Source organism: Leuresthes tenuis, unplaced genomic scaffold, assembly GCF_036924035.1.
Source record: "Leuresthes tenuis unplaced genomic scaffold, fLeuTen1.0.hap1 SCAF_9, whole genome shotgun sequence".
Taxonomy (NCBI): domain Eukaryota; kingdom Metazoa; phylum Chordata; class Actinopteri; order Atheriniformes; family Atherinopsidae; genus Leuresthes; species Leuresthes tenuis.
Window position 1 is genome coordinate 72,419 of NW_027325363.1, and position 20,347 is coordinate 92,765.

Sequence of the window (20,347 nt, forward strand, 5' to 3'; positions counted from 1 at the left end):
CCAGGATTCCACCATCTGTTGTTAACCAGCTCTGTGATCCTCCTCCTTTATTGTTAGCGCTCTGTCTGCTGTCTCTGTCTGCCCGGATAGTCTTAAAGCTGAGCAGAGAGCTGTTAGAGTTGTTCCTGCAGCCAGGTCCAGGATTCCACCATCTGCTGTTAACCAGCTCTGTGATCCTCCTCCTTTACTGTTAGCGCTCTGTCTGCAGTCTCTGTCTGCCCGGATAGTCTTAAAGCTGAGCAGAGAGCTGTTAGTGTCACAGCCGGTATGGTGGGGTGAAGGTAGGACCCAGATGCAGATTTTCAAGGAAAACTTGATTTATTTAACAAAAAGGAACAAAAAGCGTGACTGAGCCGGATAACAATAAATCTAAACTGTGGAGAGACAAATAATTTATTCCACAAGCAAGACAAAAACATAAAGCGCGGCAGAGCCGGATCAAAAATACTTAACAATGAAACAAGACTATGACTGTGAAAAAACAAAGGAACATGACTATGGCTATGAGGCAAAACCAGACTTATCTTTGTGGCAAAGCATGAAGGGTTGGATTCTGCAAAGACTGAAAGCAACCAGGAGACTAAATACTGTGGAGGGAGTGATCAGTGAATGAGGGGCAGCTGTGAACAATGAGACAGGTGATGTGAGGGAACCGAGGTGGCAGGACAAACAGGACTAGAACCTAACATGATTAAACATAAACTGTGACAACATGGCAGTTAGAGTTGTTCCTGCAGCCAGTCTCTTCCCCTTATCAGGGCTCCAAGCTCGTCCGTTTTATCTGCCAGTGATCTCACATTTCCTCTGATGATCAAGGGAAGAAATGCTTTAACCTGGCTGCAGCAGGAGGATCATGTTAGCATTAAGGAATAAACTCCCTCTGACTATTTAAATGTTCCTCCAACCACAGGCAGAGGAGGAGGAGTGGCAGCTATCTTCAGATCAGGGTTCCTAATCAGTCCTACACCCAAGATTAGTTTTAGCTCTTTTGAATCTCTGATTCTCAGTTTTTCCCAAAGTGGAAATCACAAAAACCTCTTGTGTTTGTTGTTGAGTATCGACCACCTGGCCCTTATTCTGAGTTTCTGTTTTATATGTTTTATAGTGATAAGTCATTATTATTACTATGTTTATTATTTATTTATTTCATTTGTTTCTTTCTCTCTATGACTTTCATGTTATTAACACTGTTTATCTTTATATATGTAAGAAATGTGTATGCTTGTATAATTTGTTTATTTCTACAATAAAGTAAAAAAAACAGTAGAAGAAGAGCTCAGCTCAGAGTTCAGGGATAAAAAGACATCAGGACGAGCAGCTCCTGTTTTATCTGCAGCAGTCGGGCTCACAGCTGTACAGGAAACAATCTGATGGAGATGCTGCACTGATGCTTCATGAGAGGTTTGTTATCAATCAGACCCATGGAAGCTGAAGAGACCATTTGCTGCCATCAGAACCATCTTTAAAGTTTTCTGTTCAAAGTCTGATCATAGAGGTCCTCACAGATTGCCTCTAAGAGTTACTGAAACTAAGAGGAGGAAGTTAAACTAATGAAGAGAAATCAGGATCATACTGTTCAGGCTGATCTCCACTCTCAGTGTTACACTGCTGTACAAACAGGTGTCATGTGGTCTGAGGGATGCATGTGCTTTGCCTTTTCTGCTTCTATAAATACTAGTTCAAGACAAAGACTTTATTACAGTAACGTGACGTGATGTGAAAGATAAAAGCAACACTTCATTGAACCTGTTCTCATGTTTCCAGAGGAGCTGTGCTTGCCTGCAGGTTGGAAAATGGACGGTGGGTGTTGCTGCTGGCAGCTGCGGCTGGTGACCACTAGGGGGAAGCAGAGTTCACTGAATATTCACTCAGAAAAAGAAGAGGTGACCCGGATATAAACTAAGCGTGAGGCGCCATATTGGTGAGGCACCGCAGAGAATCATCCTGTAAGGGTTTAGTTGGCAGAGTTTCCACAGAATCTGTTGCACCGATACATCAGAACCAGCGGCTCCAGTTAACTTATGCAGCGGAACAAAGAGCTTGGTGCGGCGGTGGAGGCGTTCTCCTCGCAGACGGAGCTCATCATGGAGGTGGCGGCAGAGTCTGCCCTCTGTGTGCTGTTACGGGTCGGAGAGGAAGGCAGAGACAGCCGGGTGAGGTGTGTGTGTGTGTGTGTGTGTGTGTGTGTGTGTGTGCGTGTGTGTGTGCGTGTGTGTGTGCGTGCGTGTGTGTGTGTGCGCACTTTGGCTCAGAGGTGTGCTGGGAATGTGGATTTTATGTGTTCTACCTGCTGCTCTCATGTGGATCAGACTGAACACCCTGAAGTTAGAATCCATGTGTTTGTTTCTAACTGTTCACACGCGTGCGTGCGTGCGTGTGTGCGTGTGTGTGTGTGTGTGTGTGTGTGTGTGTGTGTGTGTGTGTGTGTGTGTGTGTGTGTGTGTGTGTGTGTGTGTGTGTGTGTGTGTGTGTGTGTGTGTGTGTGTGTGTGTGTGTGTGTGTGTGTGTGTGGGAGGAAGTCTGAGAGCCGCGGAGGTCCGGAGCGAAATCCCGCCGATGCTTCCGTGTTCGTCCAAACTCCTCTTCCTCTGATCTTCCTCTGATCTTCCTCTGATCTTCCTCTCTGATCAGCCTCCTCTTCCTCTTTATAAACTCATTCCAGAGATAATCTGAAACTGAAATATCTGCACAGGTAAAAAATAAAAGTTTTCTAATTGTAGTTTAATTTAATTTATAAAGTATCAAATTACAACAAATGTCATCTCAGGGCACTTCAAAGAAAGTCTAATTCAAGCCCATTAGAATCCAATTAATTAAAATTTGACATTAGTCCGATTCACGAGGCGACAGAAACAGGAAGAAACCTCAGAACCAGAACCTTCTGCCTCGACCAGCTCGGGTTGAGAGGACAAAGATTTGTTCAGAAAGTGATCGCTGTGGGTCAGAACTAAGCGCTACAGGAGGAGCTTTGAGGCCTCAGTTAAATTCTTCTTTTTATGTTTAAAATTGAATAAATGAATTTAAATCTGTTCCTGACTTTTCAAACTTTGTCTCTCTCATGTGGGTCAGACTGAATCCATGTTTGTTTCAACTGTTCACAGCTGTGAGGCTCTCACAGGTTTTCTCTCTGACCTTAGAGACAATGAGCTCCTTTCTCTCTGTAGAGAGTAGTGTGTTTCAGTTCCCAGTCTGTGTTTCAGTTCCCAGTCTGTGTTTCAGTTCCCAGTCTGTGTTTCAGTTCCCAGTCTGTGGTTTCAGTTCCCAGTCTGTGGTTTCAGTTCCCAGTCTGTGGTTTCAGTTCCCAGTCTGTGGTGTCAGTTCCCAGTCTGTGGTTTCAGTTCCCAGTCTGTGGTGTCAGTTCCCAGTCTGTGGTGTCAGTTCCCAGTCTGTGGTTCCAGTTCCCAGTCTGTGGTTTCAGTTCCCAGTCTGTGGTGTCAGTTCCCAGTCTGTCTGTGGTGTCAGTTCCCAGTCTGTCTGTGGTGTCAGTTCCCAGTCTGTCTGTGGTGTCAGTTCCCAGTCTGTCTGTGGTGTCAGTTCCCAGTCTGTCTGTGGTGTCAGTTCCCAGTCTGTGGTGTCAGTTCCCAGTCTGTCTGTGGTGTCAGTTCCCAGTCTGTCTGTGGTGTCAGTTCCCAGTCTGTCTGTGGTGTCAGTTCCCAGTCTGTCTGTGGTGTCAGTTCCCAGTCTGTCTGTGGTGTCAGTTCCCAGTCTGTCTGTGTTTCAGTCTGTGGTTGGAATCTTCAGGTGTTCTTGGTAAAGAGGAGTGTCTCTCAGCCCCCGGGCTGTAATCTGCTGTTTCAGGCTGTTTTAACAGTCTTTTCCCACCATATTCACTGTAAATCCAAAAAAAGAATGAGGGGTGCACCAATCTCCTTAATTTTGGGTGATCGCGATCGGCTGATACTTCCACGTGAAACCGATCTTATCAAAGGTCTGAAAATCAGCCAAACTGTCCCTTTTTTTTCTCAAAACAAGGTTTGTTTGTTTTTTAAAATGTGAAAAATGAAAGACTAAAGGAACGGATTTATTTTAGTTTAATTTAGTGTTTGGACAGCAATGCTCTAAACCTTTCATTTATATTTGAGAGCACTACCTCATGTGCACTTTAAACAGGTTTGTATTGTTCAGTGTTTTTCAATAAAATAAGAGTGTGTGCTGTCAGACGACCTCGTATCGGTAGGTCAGGCTTTTTAAAGATCAGTGATCCGCCAGAAAACTGCAGTTGGTGCAGCCCCAGTAAGAACTCGGTGTTTGTTTGTCCACAGCTGAGGGCCGTGTTGGCGGCGATGTCCCGAGAAACTTCTCGTAAGATCTGCAGCGTTTTCAGAGAGCTCCACATGCAAGTGGTGGCAGAAAACGAAGCTCTGAGGGACAAACTGAGACGCCTCGAGGCTGAGAAACCACGCAACCAGAAACCCAGCGTAGCTCTGAAGACCCAGGTTTCAAAGACCAGAGCCTCAGGTGAGTTTACAGCAAAAAGAAGAGATGCTGAGCAGGAACGTGTGTGAAAAACGTCTGCCGTGGACGTAGCGTCGCAACTCAGCTGAGCAGGAACACTGCGTCCACTGTCTCCCCTCGTTGTGTTTGCTGCGATGCGTTCACTGTCTCCCCTCGTTGTGTTTGCTGCGATGCGTTCACTGTCTCCCCCTCGTTGTGTTTGCTGCGATGCGTTCACTGTCTCCCCCTCGTTGTGTTTGCTGCGATGCGTTCACTGTCTCCCCTCGTTGTGTTTGCTGCGATGCGTTCACTGTCTCCCCTCGTTGTGTTTGCTGCGATGCGTTCACTGTCTCCCCCTCGTTGTGTTTGCTGCGATGCGTTCACTGTCTCCCCTCGTTGTGTTTGCTGCGATGCGTTCACTGTCTCCCCTCGTTGTGTTTGCTGCGATGCGTTCACTGTCTCCCCTCGTTGTGTTTGCTGCGATGCGTTCACTGTCTCTCCTCGTTGTGTTTGCTGCGATGCGTTCACTGTCCCCCCTCGTTGTGTTTGCTGCGATGCGTTCACTGTCTCCCCTCGTTGTGTTTGCTGCGATGCGTTCACTGTCTCCCCTCGTTGTGTTTGCTGCGATGCGTTCACTGTCCCCCCTCGTTGTGTTTGCTGCGATGCGTTCACTGTCTCTCCTCGTTGTGTTTGCTGCGATGCGTTCACTGTCCCCCCTCGTTGTGTTTGCTGCGATGCGTTCACTGTCTCCCCCTCGTTGTGTTTGCTGCGATGCGTTCACTGTCTCCCCTCGTTGTGTTTGCTGCGATGCGTTCGCTGTCTCACCTCGTTGTGTTTGCTGCGATGCGTTCACTGTCCCCCCTCGTTGTGTTTGCTGCGATGCGTTCGCTGTCTCCCCTCGTTGTGTTTGCTGCGATGCGTTCGCTGTCCCCCCTCGTTGTGTTTGCTGCGATGCGTTCGCTGTCTCCCCTCGTTGTGTTTGCTGCGATGCGTTCGCTGTCTCCCCTCGTTGTGTTTGCTGCGATGCGTTCACTGTCTCCCCTCGTTGTGTTTGCTGCGATGCGTTCACTGTCTCCCCTCGTTGTGTTTGCTGCGATGCGTTCACTGTCTCCCCTCGTTGTGTTTGCTGCGATGCGTTCACTGTCTCCCCCTCGTTGTGTTTGCTGCGATGCGTTCACTGTCTCCCCTCGTTGTGTTTGCTGCGATGCGTTCACTGTCTCCCCTCGTTGTGTTTGCTGCGATGCGTTCACTGTCTCCCCTCGTTGTGTTTGCTGCGATGCGTTCACTGTCTCTCCTCGTTGTGTTTGCTGCGATGCGTTCACTGTCTCCCCCTCGTTGTGTTTGCTGCGATGCGTTCACTGTCTCCCCCTCGTTGTGTTTGCTGCGATGCGTTCACTGTCTCCCCTCGTTGTGTTTGCTGCGATGCGTTCACTGTCTCTCCTCGTTGTGTTTGCTGCGATGCGTTCACTGTCTCCCCTCGTTGTGTTTGCTGCGATGCGTTCACTGTCTCCCCTCGTTGTGTTTGCTGCGATGCGTTCACTGTCTCCCCTCGTTGTGTTTGCTGCGATGCGTTCACTGTCTCCCCTCGTTGTGTTTGCTGCGATGCGTTCACTGTCTCCCCTCGTTGTGTTTGCTGCGATGCGTTCACTGTCTCCCCTCGTTGTGTTTGCTGCGATGCGTTCACTGTCTCTCCTCGTTGTGTTTGCTGCGATGCGTTCACTGTCTCTCCTCGTTGTGTTTGCTGCGATGCGTTCACTGTCTCTCCTCGTTGTGTTTGCTGCGATGCGTTCACTGTCTCTCCTCGTTGTGTTTGCTGCGATGCGTTCACTGTCTCTCCTCGTTGTGTTTGCTGCGATGCGTTCACTGTCTCCCCTCGTTGTGTTTGCTGCGATGCGTTCACTGTCTCCCCTCGTTGTGTTTGCTGCGATGCGTTCACTGTCTCCCCTCGTTGTGTTTGCTGCGATGCGTTCACTGTCTCCCCTCGTTGTGTTTGCTGCGATGCGTTCTAGTCTCCCCTCGTTGTGTTTGCTGCGATGCGTTCTAGTCTCCCCTCGTTGTGTTTGCTGCGATGCGTTCTAGTCTCCCCTCGTTGTGTTTGCTGCGATGCGTTCGCTGTCTCCCCTCGTTGTGTTTGCTGCGATGCGTTCGCTGTCTCCCCTCGTTGTGTTTGCTGCGATGCGTTCGCTGTCTCCCCTCGTTGTGTTTGCTGCGATGCGTTCACTGTCTCCCCTCGTTGTGTTTGCTGCGATGCGTTCGCTGTCTCCCCTCGTTGTGTTTGCTGCGATGCGTTCGCTGTCTCTCCTCGTTGTGTTTGCTGCGATGCGTTCACTGTCTCTTTGTATTTTTTCCCCTTGCAGTGGGACCCTCTTCAGAACCATACAGCCCACCCGCGACTCTAGCCGTCGCTGTCCTCAGCTCAGCTCGTGCCAGTGGCAGCGGCGCCCAGGTCCCAGTGGTCATCATCAGCCAGTCGCTCCAGCAGCCAATCACAGGCCAGAGTTTCCACCCGTCCCAGGTGGTACTGGAGAAATCTGATCCAGCTGCTCAGGGCACAGCTGATGTTCAGGCTGAGGTGGTTTTAGAAACGATCCAAATCTCTGCAGATCCTGAACCTGATGTAACGACATCACTTCCTGTGACCAGTGATCAGCCAACCAGTGAGCTCTCAGACATGCCCTCACCTAATGGAGGGCAGGCCTCTGTAAGTTACTGAATTTGAGATGGTTGGCTGGGTTTTGTTCTGTCCAGCTGTTTCTGGTTTATTTGTTCTGACCTGGTCCAGTTTCCATGTTTGAACATTAACCTGCAGAAACTGATGGTGTTTTAATCATCTGTTGGAGCTGCAGAACCACTCTGACATCTTTGGTTCCGGTTCTATCCTCAAACTTCACGTAGAATAGATTAGCCGCTGATCACAATCATTGACCATGAATTCAAAGTAAACAGAAGAAACTTGTATTACAAAAGAAAATGGACCAGACTCAATGAATAATTCCCTAAAACCCAAACCGTACCTAATAAATAACCTCCTGATCCCTATTGGGGTCATCAGGTGGGAACCTCTGTCTGGTTGTGCCCACGACTCCTCCAGCAGGCTAGATCACTAGAAAGAGTCGCTCCCCTAATGCAGCCATCACTGCTCCTCACACCACAACAACCATCTTTTCCTCCACAACCACAAGCTACCCCAGGGATTCAAACCCCGGTTCGGGTTAGGGGTGATGAAAGTATAGAGGGTGCCAGAGGTGGAGGCAGGACAAGGCAGATTCAACAGACAAACTCACCTAAACAGTCCTACAGTCACTAAAAATGCCAGCAAATACAAGGTCATACAGGCCAACTCACCTGAAATAGCCCCCTGGTTTCAAAAGGCTCACACTGTCCAAACATTTTTATGTTCTAACCCCCTAAAACAATCAAACGCTTTCCAAATAAGGCTATGTGGCACTGAACTAAATGCATTTACGTAATCCAGAAATATAACATGCAAATCATGCTAATGTGCTCTAAACACCCCGTGAAACCTGCTAATCCTGCCTTCTGCACAGTAGTAGCTATTAAGCTATTATTTTCTAAAGAACTAGCTAATAAACTAAAGAACTAAAGAAAATCCTCCCCTATTCATTTAGAAGAGAGATCTGGAACTGACTCCGAGGACTCTTTCTCCTTTTTTAATAAGAACGCCTCCTGCCCAAAGCCATGCTCCAGGAATAAACTGTTCCTCCCAAACTATTCTTAATTGCCTCCACAAAAACGTTAGGCTATCAGGTGCCCTGTTCTACACCGAGTCATATCTCCACCTCATAGCCATGTTGCAGAGAATCAAAGATTGTTCTCTGACTATTGTCTCTCGTGTTTTCCAGGCTGCAGAGGCCATGATAGAAGCTGCAGAAGAGAAATATGAAGTTCAGGAGGTCCCAGAGAGTCTAGCAGGTGAGAAAGGTGGACCCATCTATGTTCAGACCTCCTCTCGACACTTTTGGGTTCTGTCACTCAAACTGTAACTGGTTAGCAAGTAGCAAGCTTACCCCCAAGAGGCAGCTGAGTCGGAAGGAGAAGCTTTCAGTTTAATGCTCCATCTTTGTTCCAGCCCTCACCCAGATCTGGGTAGTGACCCAAAGAATGAGGTCGTGGATACAATGAATTATAACCACTTTTTCTGTATTTTGTCATATCAAATTCATCGTTATTCTCAGAATATTATGGTGATATTATGTTTGGGCCATATCGCTGGGGAGAGGGATGTCTGGGTTTCCCTCCTAAATCTGTTGCTTCTGACTGACCCCAGATTAGTAAAAGGATTTAGATCCATAGATAAAGTTGTCTTACTAATGATATATGCTTTAAAACAACTTACTCTAAGTATTTGTTGTCTTTCACTAGTGGACTTTCATCAGAAAGAATCTTTGGTTGGTTGAAGGTCCAGATGCATCTCTCAGGTCCTGTCAGGTCACAGCTGGATTTTTTCCTCTTTCTTAAGGACATCACTTTCAGATCCTGTTCATCTGCTGGAGATAGTTTTTTAGGCCTGACACTTCTTCTTTTGTCCTCCACTTGTCCAGTTTCCTCAAATGTTTTAAGGACACACTGCACACCATGCTGAGATATGATTATAGATCTTGTGGATTACGGTGGGTTCATGTTTGTTCTACCAGGATGATGTGCCAGTCGGGACAGGAGGCTTGTCCTTGGTGTCACCGCTGTTCACCTGTTGTAGATATTTTCATGTGTGAAGAGTCATCTGTCTTTCTAATGGCCTGCTTTTACCTCCTGTTGTCCTGAAGCTCTGAGTGAGGAGGACCAGAAAGAACAGGAGAGGAGGAGAAGGAGGGAGCTGTACAAAGAGAAGAGGTTCTTCTGTGAGCTCTGCAACAAAGGCTTCCATCAGAAGCACCAGCTGATGAAGCACATGGCGTGCCACCTGAAGCCGTTCCCTTGCAGCTCCTGTGATAAGGGTTTTTACCGGGCACAGACGCTGCACAAGCACCAGCTGAGCCACCAGCTGAGGGAGGCGCAGGAGAGTGACCCCGACAAGCTGCTGCGCTGCGACCAATGTGACAGGAAGTTCAGACTGCTGCGGCAGCTCCGAGTGCACCAAGCCTCCCACCGACTGGAGAAAACCCCACTGAAGTGCCACACCTGTGACCGCACCTTCACCTCCACCAGTGCACTCAGGTATCACGAAGTTTCTCACTCCAAGGTAAAGCCATTCATGTGCGATGTCTGCGGTAAGAGTTTCACCCGGAAGAAGAGCCTCCGGGAGCACCAGACCGTCCACACGGGGGCGCGGCCGTACCCCTGCCAGACCTGCGGAAAGAGGTTTTCCACCGCCAGCAACCTGCGCGTCCACAAGAGGTCGCACTCTGAGGAGCGGCCCTACAGGTGCAGCGAGTGCGACAAGGCGTTCAAGTGCCGGATGGGGCTGCTGCAGCACCGAGTGGTGCACTCAGGAGAGAAGCCCTTCACCTGCCACACCTGCGGCCTGAGCTTCGGACTCAAGTACAACCTGCAGAGACACCTGCGCCTGCACAATGGCGAGAAGCCCTTCAGGTATGCAGCCACTCCAAATTCCTCCTTCTCCTCGCCCGTCGGCCACGTTTCCCCTAACCCGGCGTCTCCTCTTCCTCGCCCGTCGGCCATGTTTCCCCCAACCCGGCGTCTCCTCTTCCTCGCCCGTCGGCCATGTTTCCTCTAACCCTGCGTCTCCTCTTCCTCGCCCGTCGGCCATGTTTCCCCTAACCCGGTGTCTCCTCTTCCTCGCCCGTCGGCCATGTTTCCTCTAACCCTGCGTCTCCTCTTCCTCGCCCGTCGGCCATGTTTCCCCTAACCCTGCGTCTCCTCTTCCTCGCCCGTCGGCCATGTTTCCCCTAACCCTGCGTCTCCTCTTCCTCGCCCGTCGGCCATGTTTCCCCTAACCCGGTGTCTCCTCTTCCTCGCCCGTCGGCCATGTTTCCCCTAACCCTGCGTCTCCTCTTCCTCGCCCGTCGGCCATGTTTCCCCTAACCCGGCGTCTCCTCTTCCTCGCCCGTCGGCCATGTTTCCCCCAACCCGGCGTCTCCTCTTCCTCGCCCGTCGGCCATGTTTCCTCTAACCCGGCGTCTCCTCTTCCTCGCCCGTCGGCCATGTTTCCCCTAACCCGGCGTCTCCTCTTCCTCGCCCGTCGGCCATGTTTCCCCCAACCCGGCGTCTCCTCTTCCTCGCCCGTCGACCATGTTTCCTCTAACCCTGCGTCTCCTCTTCCTCGCCCATCGGCCATGTTTCCCCTAACCCGGCGTCTCCTCTTCCTCGCCCGTCGACCATGTTTCCCCTAACCCGGTGTCTCCTCTTCCTCGCCCGTCGGCCATGTTTCCCCTAACCCGGCGTCTCCTCTTCCTCGCCCGTCGGCCATGTTTCCTCTAACCCTGCGTCTCCTCTTCCTCGCCCGTCGGCCATGTTTCCCCTAACCCGGCGTCTCCTCTTCCTCGCCCGTCGGCCATGTTTCCTCTAACCCGGCGTCTCCTCTTCCTCGCCCGTCGGCCATGTTTCCCCTAACCCTGCGTCTCCTCTTCCTCGCCCGTCGGCCATGTTTCCCCTAACCCTGCGTCTCCTCTTCCTCGCCCGTCGGCCATGTTTCCTCTAACCCGGCGTCTCCTCTTCCTCGCCCGTCGGCCATGTTTCCCCTAACCCTGCGTCTCCTCTTCCTCGCCCGTCGGCCATGTTTCCTCTAACCCGGTGTCTCCTCTTCCTCGCCCGTCGGCCATGTTTCCTCTAACCCTGCGTCTCCTCTTCCTCGCCCGTCGGCCATGTTTCCTCTAACCCGGCGTCTCCTCTTCCTCGCCCGTCGGCCATGTTTCCCCTAACCCTGCGTCTCCTCTTCCTCCTCAGGTGTGAACAGTGTGATGAAGGCTTTTCTGGGACCTGGGCTCTGAAGACTCACATGCTGGTTCACGGCGTGGAGAAGCCCTTCATGTGCGACCTCTGTGGGAAGACGTTTTTCTACAACTGTCAGCTGCAGAAGCACCAGCAGGTCGCTCATAGTGGCTCGGATCAAAGGAGGTCCGGTGGCGAGGTGGGCAAACGGCGAGCGGCTTTAGTCAAACCGTTTAGCTGTAAAATCTGTCTGAAGACTTTCAGCAGCAGCAGCACACTGAAGACTCATGAGAAGAGCCACACCCCAAGCAAAGAGTTCACCTGCGACACCTGTGGGAAGGCCTTCCACCTGCGCCACCTTTACCTGTACCACCTACGCCACCACAGTGGCGACCGCCCGCATGTCTGCGCTATCTGCAACAAGGGCTTCCTGCTGGCGTCGCAGCTGAAGCAGCATGAGCTGCTGCACACTGGGGTCAAGCCTCACCGCTGTGAACAGTGCGGCAAAGAATTCAGGACGCCACAGAACTACCACCGCCACCTGTTGGTCCACACGGGGGAGAAGCCATACCAGTGCAGCGTGTGCAGCCGGAGGTTCAGGCAGTCCAACCAGCTCAAGTCCCACATGCAGATCCATACTGGCATCAAGCTGTACTCCTGCCGGCACTGCCAGCAGGGTTTCTCAGACTCCCGGCAGCTAAAGAAGCACCACTGTGGAGACGACCCGGAGGCGCTCGAGGCCGGCAGCCGACGCCGGAAGCAGCGGGACGTTTTCAGCTGGACGCCAAACTTTGCCAGCTAGAGACACTTGAGATTTATGTCTGAAGAACCAGCAACTGTCTTCATCTCTGACAAACAGTAAATTGTGTTCATGATGGGACACTGATCAATAAAAATCAACATTTTACAGATTAATACAGACCAATCGATCAATAGTTTTTTATTCTGTCCACTCCCCGACTCGTCCTGCTGCTCAAATGATGTTTTCAACTCATGGAACCTGAAATGTTTCTGCATTAAGACCAGTTTAGATCCTGCAAATGAATTCTTATTCTTCTTTATCAGTAGTTTTAAAATCTGTTTTTGACCCTCAGGTTTATTTCTGTTTGGACAAAATGTAAACCCTCATCTGTAAAAGTCCAGATGTGGTGGATGGGAGTGTTGAACCACCTGTCAGACGGCCACAGGTTCGATCCCCAGCCCCAGTCAGACTGTCTTTGGGTCATGTAGCGAACCCTGACCAGACCAAACAGAACTTTAGACCCGTGTACAGCCTTCGGGGAGGATTTCAATCTTGTTACTGGACAAGCCACGTTTCATTATCTGCTTTCTAACTGACAGAAGTTCTGATAATTGACTCCCAGAAAGCTTATTAACTATCTCAGAGTTCTTATGAATGAGTTTTATGAATTGGTTAGGACATTTCTGAAGATGAGGCACTGATGGTTTTTAATTTTTTGTTCCCGAGTATAGAGGTAAAGAAACACATTGTTTAGTTAATACAGATTCAAATGTAATACTGACCACTGTGGTTTATTAATTTAAACAGAATGATACTTTATTAATCCATTCTCCTTTATCAGTTTGTTTAGTTTCTTTGAGTCTCTGATGCTGCTGCTGCAACAGAGAGTATCTGTATTCCTTCCACCTTTACACCCAGGATGGAGACAGTGTTTGGCTTATTCCTGGTCCTCCTAAAATCCACAATCATCTATTTTCTTTTGTTTAAATTGAAGATGAGTTTACTCGTATATCTGTGTCTCTTTTTAAAGTGTCGTCATCGCACGAATCTCCTAAAAACTATTGGTCAGGGTTTCCTAAGGAACTATTTAAATTCAACAGATCCCCCAATGGTTGGAGGTTTGTTTCCTAATATCAACAATATTCTTTGCATTGAGGTGTTTGAATTTATTTTTCGTGGCTGGCGTTATTTTGGGCATGTGAGTAAGACAAATGTCCCCCGAGGGTTACCATAGTGTAGGCTTTTCCTGAGTTGTGGGAGTTGTAGTTCAATAATGAAGAAAATCGTGGACGCTGTAGCTAAATCAGTAACTCAGTGTGCCGTCTCCGTTTGTTGTTTGATATTAATATTAGTTAGATGAACCCAGTACGTTACAGTCAGTAACTGTGAGCTCTGAACACCGAAATAGGGTGTGAGTAGAAGCTCTGTCCCGGTGGCAACAGTTACCACTGCCCAAATCCGGCAGGACAAAAGCTTCATCATAGCGCATGCGCTCTTGAACTAACTGTCAATTCAGGCGGGTATTGGTGCTAACAGGTTAGCATCCGGTAAACCCGGTCGGTGTCCGGTGGAACAGGTCATTTTCTGGGCCTTAAGAGTGAAATGGAGTGGACCGGGGGATTAGTTATTCTCGGTAGTTGTTAGCAGCTAGTTAACTGGTAGCAGTTAAATATCTCTTACCAGCTAACTGTCTGTTAGCAGCTGACTCATGTAAACATAACCGCCTTGTGTTAGCTGGAGGCTAAAGTTAGCATCAACTGAAGTTACTGACGGGCAGGTAAGCGCAGCTTGGGACAGTCACAGGATATGCTTTGTGTGTGTCTTAAAGTTTTAGCCTCACGGCCTTCAGTTGAGCTACTAAATAACTGAGCTCACTCTAACAGAAAGCGGTCAGAAACTGCGATCCAAACGTGTTTTCTCAGGCGATATCTCTGGCTCCTGCTTCAGGTTGTAATGGCACCGGTGACGGACGGAGCTCTGACCCGGGAGGACGTCGTCTGTACTGTCTGTCTGGATATCTTCGTGGAGCCCGTCACACTGCCCTGCACACACACCTTCTGCAAGGTAACACACACACCGTGGTCACTTGCAGACTGGACACTGGTCTAGTTAGATGAACCGGGGCCAGTTAGATCTGCACAAAGAGGAGCAAACTGGGAAAGAAGAATCCTGAGCTGCTACTTTAAACTCTGCTGTGCGTGTTCGTGTTTCAGGGCTGCTTCCTGGAGTCGGTGGACAAAGCCACGCTGTGCTGCCCGCTGTGCAGGAAGAGAGTCTCCACATGGGCGCGTCTGCATAGTAAGAACAACTCTCTGGTGGACCAGCAGCTGTGGACGAGGATCCAGACCTGCTTCCCTCTGCAGTGTCAGCGCCGCCTGGATGAGGACGAGGAAGAGGAACTCCCAGGTACGGCCCACCTGTTACAGCATTCCATATTGACCTGCTGCTGCAGGACTGTAACCCCAGAAGCTCTTCTCACACAGCTGTTTGCATCTATCTGATCTGTGTCACTCGGACCAAACGGGATTCATTCTGCGCCGCACTGATGTATTTAAACCTTTAGCTTCTGGGGAAGAACTGAAGCTAAAACACGTGCTGCCACCACTTTTCTGTCTGCGCTGGAATACTTCTTAATTTCACTCTTACAGGGACAGATACTGTCTGAGATTCACCTTCAAACGCCTGCACACTTCTGTACTTTTGTGTTCAGGGTCCATCTGTAGACTCAAACTGACAGATTTCATGCATTAAGTTTGTTGCATTCCTTCATCTTCGTTCCAAAGAATTCTTACTTTTATCTGTCCTTAAGGTCCATACTGAATGTAACTGGTTAGTTTCTGGTGTTGTCTGTGTTTTGATGAACAGGCTCAGACCAGGATGTCTTTGTAGGCCGTCTCTGTTTATTCTGACACAAGCTTTAAATAAGAACAAAATCCTCCGGTCAGGCGAGATCAACTTGAGCTCCTCCACAAATGAAATGACACAGAAATACGTTAGCATACTACACAATAAGTTTAAGCTAATAAATGAACTTTAACAGAGGCTAACCCACAGAAATGTCTGACCACAGCTTACTTCTCCCGAGGAGAACAACAACAGCAGCATGAGACACGTATAGAGGAGGGACCCACGAGAGTGAGCGTCTATTAAAACAGATTTAGTGTAATTCTAATACACATATTATTGTTATATATTTGAGTCTGTTGCACATATTGCTGCTGGATAATTGCCTCTGTCACAGGATTTAGATCTGCTGCTTCCTTGTGTTGTAGACCCTGTGATGGAGCTTTCTGTCTGAGGTTAGCTCTAATAATCGGTTTGTATTTACAGTTTCAGTGGCGTTTCCCAGAGTCTGTCAGCCAGGTGAGCTGCGACAGGAGTACGAGGACCAGGTGACCAAGGTTCGTCCAATCAGTGTTTGTGTGTGGGGGGGTGGGGTCATCTGGGTGTAATATGTTTCTGTTTCTGCATTTAGCTACGCTTTTATCCAAAGTGACTTCCAAATGGGGATATAAGATTACAGATAACATCAAAGCTAACAATAAGCTACACAGAAGGAAGCCACCAGTCAGACTCTGTTAGAGAGCACAGGGCACAGAGCACAGGGCAGAGAGCACAGGGCACAGAGTACAGAGCACAGGGCACAGGGCACAGAGCACAGAGCACAGAGCACAGGGCACAGAGCACAGGGCACAGAGTACAGGGCACAGAGCACAGGGCACAGGGCACAGAGTACAGAGCACAGAGCACAGAGTACAGAGCACAGGGCACAGGGCACAGAGTACAGAGCACAGAGCACAGAGCACAGGGCACAGGGCACAGAGCACAGAGCACAGAGCACAGGGCACAGGGCACAGAGCACAGAGCACAGGGCACAGAGCACAGGGCACAGAGTACAGGGCACAGAGTACAGAGCACAGAGCACAGGGCACAGAGCACAGAGCACAGAGCACAGAGCACAGGGCACAGAGCACAGAGCACAGGGCACAGAGCACAGAGCACAGAGCACAGAGCACAGAGCACAGGGCACAGGGCACAGAGCACAGGGCACAGAGCACAGAGCACAGAGCACAGAGCACAGGGCACAGGGCACAGAGCACAGAGCACAGGGCACAGAGCACAGGGCACAGAGTACAGAGCACAGAGCACAGGGCACAGAGCACAGGGCACAGGGCACAGAGCACAGGGCACAGAGCACAGAGCACAGGGCACAGAGCACAGGGCACAGAGCACAGAGCACAGAGCACAGAGCACAGAGTACAGAGTACAGAGTACAGAGTACAGAGTACAGAGTACAGAGCACAGAGCACAGAGCACAGAGTACAGGGTACAGGGTACAGGGTACAGGGTACAGGGCACAGGGCACAGAGCACAGGGCACAGGGCACAGGGCACAGGGCACAGGGCACAGGGCACAGGGCACAGAGCACAGGGCACAGAGCACAGGGCACAGAGCACAGAGCACAGGGCACAGGGCACAGAGCACAGAGTACAGGGCACAGGGCACAGAGCACAGGGCACAGGGCACAGGGCACAGAGCACAGAGCACAGGGCACAGGGCACAGAGCACAGAGCACAGAGCACAGGGCACAGAGCACAGGGCACAGAGCACAGAGCACAGGGCACAGAGCACAGGGCACAGAGTACAGGGCACAGAGTACAGAGCACAGAGCACAGGGCACAGAGCACAGAGCACAGAGCACAGAGCACAGGGCACAGGGCACAGAGCACAGAGCACAGGGCACAGGGCACAGGGCACAGAGCACAGAGCACAGAGCACAGGGCACAGAGCACAGAGCACAGAGCACAGGGCACAGGGCACAGAGCACAGAGCACAGGGCACAGAGCACAGGGCACAGAGCACAGAGCACAGAGCACAGGGCACAGAGCACAGGGCACAGGGCACAGAGCACAGGGCACAGAGCACAGAGCACAGGGCACAGAGCACAGAGCACAGAGCACAGAGCACAGAGGACAGAGGACAGAGTACAGAGTACAGAGTACAGAGTACAGAGTACAGAGCACAGAGCACAGAGCACAGAGCACAGAGTACAGGGCACAGGGTACAGGGCACAGGGCACAGGGCACAGAGCACAGAGCACAGAGCACAGAGCACAGGGCACAGGGCACAGGGCACAGGGCACAGGGCACAGGGCACAGGGCACAGGGCACAGGGCACAGGGCACAGGGCACAGAGCACAGGGCACAGAGCACAGGGCACAGAGCACAGAGCACAGGGCACAGGGCACAGAGCACAGAGTACAGAGTACAGGGCACAGAGGACAGGCTTCCTCACAGTAGAACTAGAAGCCAAGGAAATACCATCTAGATCAGGAAGTCCGGTCCTGGAGGGCTGCTGTCCTGCAGGTTTTAGATGTTTCCCTGCTTCAACGCACCTGACCCAGACTTCTCCATGGCAACCTGCTGTGGTATCACGATGACTTCCTGTGAACTGAAGCATTGGTTGGAGCCAGCCGTAGACCTCTCTGGACACCCCCCCCCCCCCCATCCCACGCCTTCGTGTGTCTTTATGTGTGAAACCAGCAAATGTTTCTGTCTGTTTTCAGTCTGTTGGAGGGTGAGCTCATGTTGCTGATGTTTTTTCCCGGCCCCACATTGTTCTCCCCTTGGAGCGTACTCTGGGGGCTGTTTTTGTCCCCCCCGAGCCTCCGGTGACGCCCCTGATGGCAGCGAGCCTTCTGTCTGTTTGTCATGCACGTTGGAGCTGGATAAACGAGATGTTGTAATGCTTGACTGACAGCGTCCTTACTGTGGTTTCCTGTCAGCTGAAGGAGGAGCGCCAGCAGCTGGAGGAGGAGGAGCAGAGGGCCAGCAAGGAGCTGATCCAGAGGCTGCTGCAGGAGGAGGAGGAGCTTCTGCAGCAGGAGAGGAGGAGGAAGAATGAAGACGAGCAGCTGGCCCGGCTGCTCAGTAAGCAGCTGGTGAGTGGCTCATACCTGATGATGTCACAGCGCCGTCAGCTTCCACCTTTTTAATGAACTTCACCTCTCCCTCGGCAGAACTCTCCTCCCATCTCTCAGGAGAACGTTCGCCCTGCTGATGTCGCTGTGGCCAAGAAGAAGGAGGCGGCTGCAGGACACATGGAGAGGTGAAGCTGAGGCTCCGCCTCCTCAGTTTACTGTTGATGGAGCAGCTCCAACAGGTTGTTTGCTTTAACGAACCCAACAGCAGGAGGGTGGGTCTGTGCACGTGAGCTCAGCCGACCAATCAGAATCACTGAAAGCACCAGTTGCTGCAGACAAAGAAGGAAGAAAAGATGACCTTAAAGCGCCGTTTACCTTCTTTCTTTCTTTCTTTATTTGTTCTTGTTTGTTTGTTTGTTCCTGTTTGTTTATTTTTATTTGTTCCTGTTTGTTTGTTTATTCGTTTGTTTATTTGTTCTTGTTTATTTATTTGTTCCTGTTTGTTTGTTTGTTTATTTGTTCCTGTTTGTTTGTGTTTATTTGTTCCTGTTTGTTTGTGTTTATTTGTTCCTGTTTGTTTGTTCCTGTTTGTTTATTTGTTCCTGTTTGTTTGTTTGTTTTTATTTGTTCCTGTTTGTTTGTGTTTGTTTTTTATTTGTTCTTGTTTGTTTGTTTGTTCCTGTTTGTTTGTTTGATTATTTGTTCCTGTTTGTTTGTTTGTTTATTTGTTCCTGTTTGTTTGTGTTTATTTGTTCCTGTTTGTTTGTTCCTGTTTGTTTGTTTATTTGTTCCTGTTTGTTTATTTGTTCCTGTTTGTTTGTTTGTTTTTATTTGTTCCTGTTTGTTTGTGTTTGTTTTTTATTTGTTCTTGTTTGTTTGTTTGTTTGTTCCTGTTTGTTTGTTTGATTATTTGTTCCTGTTTGTTTGTCCTTCTCAGGTTCCTCTGTCCTCGTTCAGCTCAGTCCTCCTCAAGCACCTTCATGTCCAACAAGGTCAGTTTGAACTTTGCTGATTGGTCAGAAACTGAGATCAGAGCGATGATGTCACGTCTTCCACTTTGCTGTTTCAGGAGAACATCCTGATGTCTGAGGCGGAGCTTCAGGTGGAGCCGTCCCTCCCTCGGCTGGATTATTACGGCCCTCAGACAGAGGAGGTCCACCTGGAGAGCCCCAGGAGTCTGATCACATCTTCAACCAAGAGGACGAGCTCAGAGCTGGAAACCCCCGAGGATCAGGAGGTCACCGCCAAACGGCTCCTGATGTCCTCCTCGGAGGGGCCCGCCACGACTGACTGGGAGGCGGAGATGGAGGTGAAGCAGCAGCAGGAGGAGGAGGACCGAAAGCTGGCTCTGCTCCTGCAAAAAGAACTCGATGAGGAGGAGCGCCAAAGAGCCACAGACAGACGCAAAGGATCCTCCGACGCCTATCTGCTCCGCCAGAAGGGAGGAGGCCAGGAGGAGGCGGGCAACACCAACATGCCCAGAAGAGCCGCTCGCAAGACCACCAAGAAAGCCGCCTCCTCCCGAGGCAGCAGACAGACCACTCTGATGAATATGTTCTCCAGCCTGAGCCGCTGAGCGTCGGTTCAAACTGTTTACAGAGAAATCTGCGGACGCCTCAGTCCTCCGACGCACGGCAAACACCGGAGACAGGCGTCTACATACGTCTGTGTAGTGACACCGAACGTCCACCAGGGGGCGGCTGGAGCTCCTGCTGATCCCTTTGTGCCTTCTGATTCCTTTATTCCTTAAAGCTGATTGGCTGTCTTTCTGCAGGGGGAGGGGCCTAAACTGAACAGACTCAGATGATGCAGAACACTTGGTCCAGAAGTTTTATGACAGTGAAACATCTGTACTGATCGGTCCTGTGAAACTCTGAGAGGATCCTGCAGGGGGCGCTGTGTGCACAGACACTAATAAATGTTTTTGGTTTTTTTTCCTCTGCTGTCCAGCCCTGTAACTGTTTGATCAATTTGATTTAAATAAAGATTGATTCAGAATCCTGGAGCTCAGTGTTTTATCTAAAGAATGTTCTGATGGGTTTCATTTGTTGTTCTGGCCGTTTGTGTTTTCACCGGTGAGATCACATGACATGTAACGTCCTGTAGATGGACACTAAGATGGGCCCACTGTTCTCAGGGTCCTGACTGAGCACCAGTAGCAGAACCTTTTCAGAACAAACCTTTACCACTGAGCGCTTCATTCAGTCCCTGAGACCAGGCGACGTCCTCGGCTGCTTCTGACTGATGGCCTTCCTTTTCCCAGGGGGGGTAAAGTTGCCCCACATTCAAATCCTTCTGAGCGGCGCAGCAGAGCAACGTCGGCTCTTCTTCAGCTCCCTGCTGACCGAGCTACCCACCCTGTTCAGTAGGGGGCGCTGTGCACATCTGCATTGCATTGT

General features: G+C 50.3%; 2 protein-coding genes across 3 annotated transcripts; both read left to right on the top strand.

Moving 5' to 3' along the window:
• Window positions 1–1,882: 1,882 nt before the first annotated feature.
• LOC140313832 (uncharacterized) lies at window positions 1,883–12,591 on the top strand. The gene is made up of 6 exons (XM_072391807.1): window positions 1,883–2,153; window positions 4,263–4,458; window positions 6,792–7,135; window positions 8,298–8,367; window positions 9,219–9,984; window positions 11,299–12,591. The coding sequence occupies exons 1-6, from the start codon at window positions 2,022–2,024 to the stop codon at window positions 12,083–12,085; spliced, it is 2,295 nt and encodes a 764-aa protein (XP_072247908.1). The 5' UTR covers window positions 1,883–2,021; the 3' UTR covers window positions 12,086–12,591.
• Window positions 12,592–13,453: 862 nt separating this feature from the next.
• rnf168 (ring finger protein 168) lies at window positions 13,454–19,946 on the top strand. Of its 2 annotated transcripts, none has more exons than XM_072391821.1 (8): window positions 13,454–13,802; window positions 13,973–14,089; window positions 14,239–14,431; window positions 15,356–15,426; window positions 17,811–17,966; window positions 18,045–18,133; window positions 18,886–18,940; window positions 19,018–19,946. In XM_072391821.1, the coding sequence occupies exons 2-8, from the start codon at window positions 13,979–13,981 to the stop codon at window positions 19,522–19,524; spliced, it is 1,182 nt and encodes a 393-aa protein (XP_072247922.1). In that variant the 5' UTR covers window positions 13,454–13,802; window positions 13,973–13,978; the 3' UTR covers window positions 19,525–19,946. The 2 variants fall into 2 exon arrangements, with proteins under 2 accessions (XP_072247922.1, XP_072247923.1); XM_072391822.1 differs by having other exon boundaries at window positions 13,454–13,601.
• Window positions 19,947–20,347: the final 401 nt, after the last annotated feature.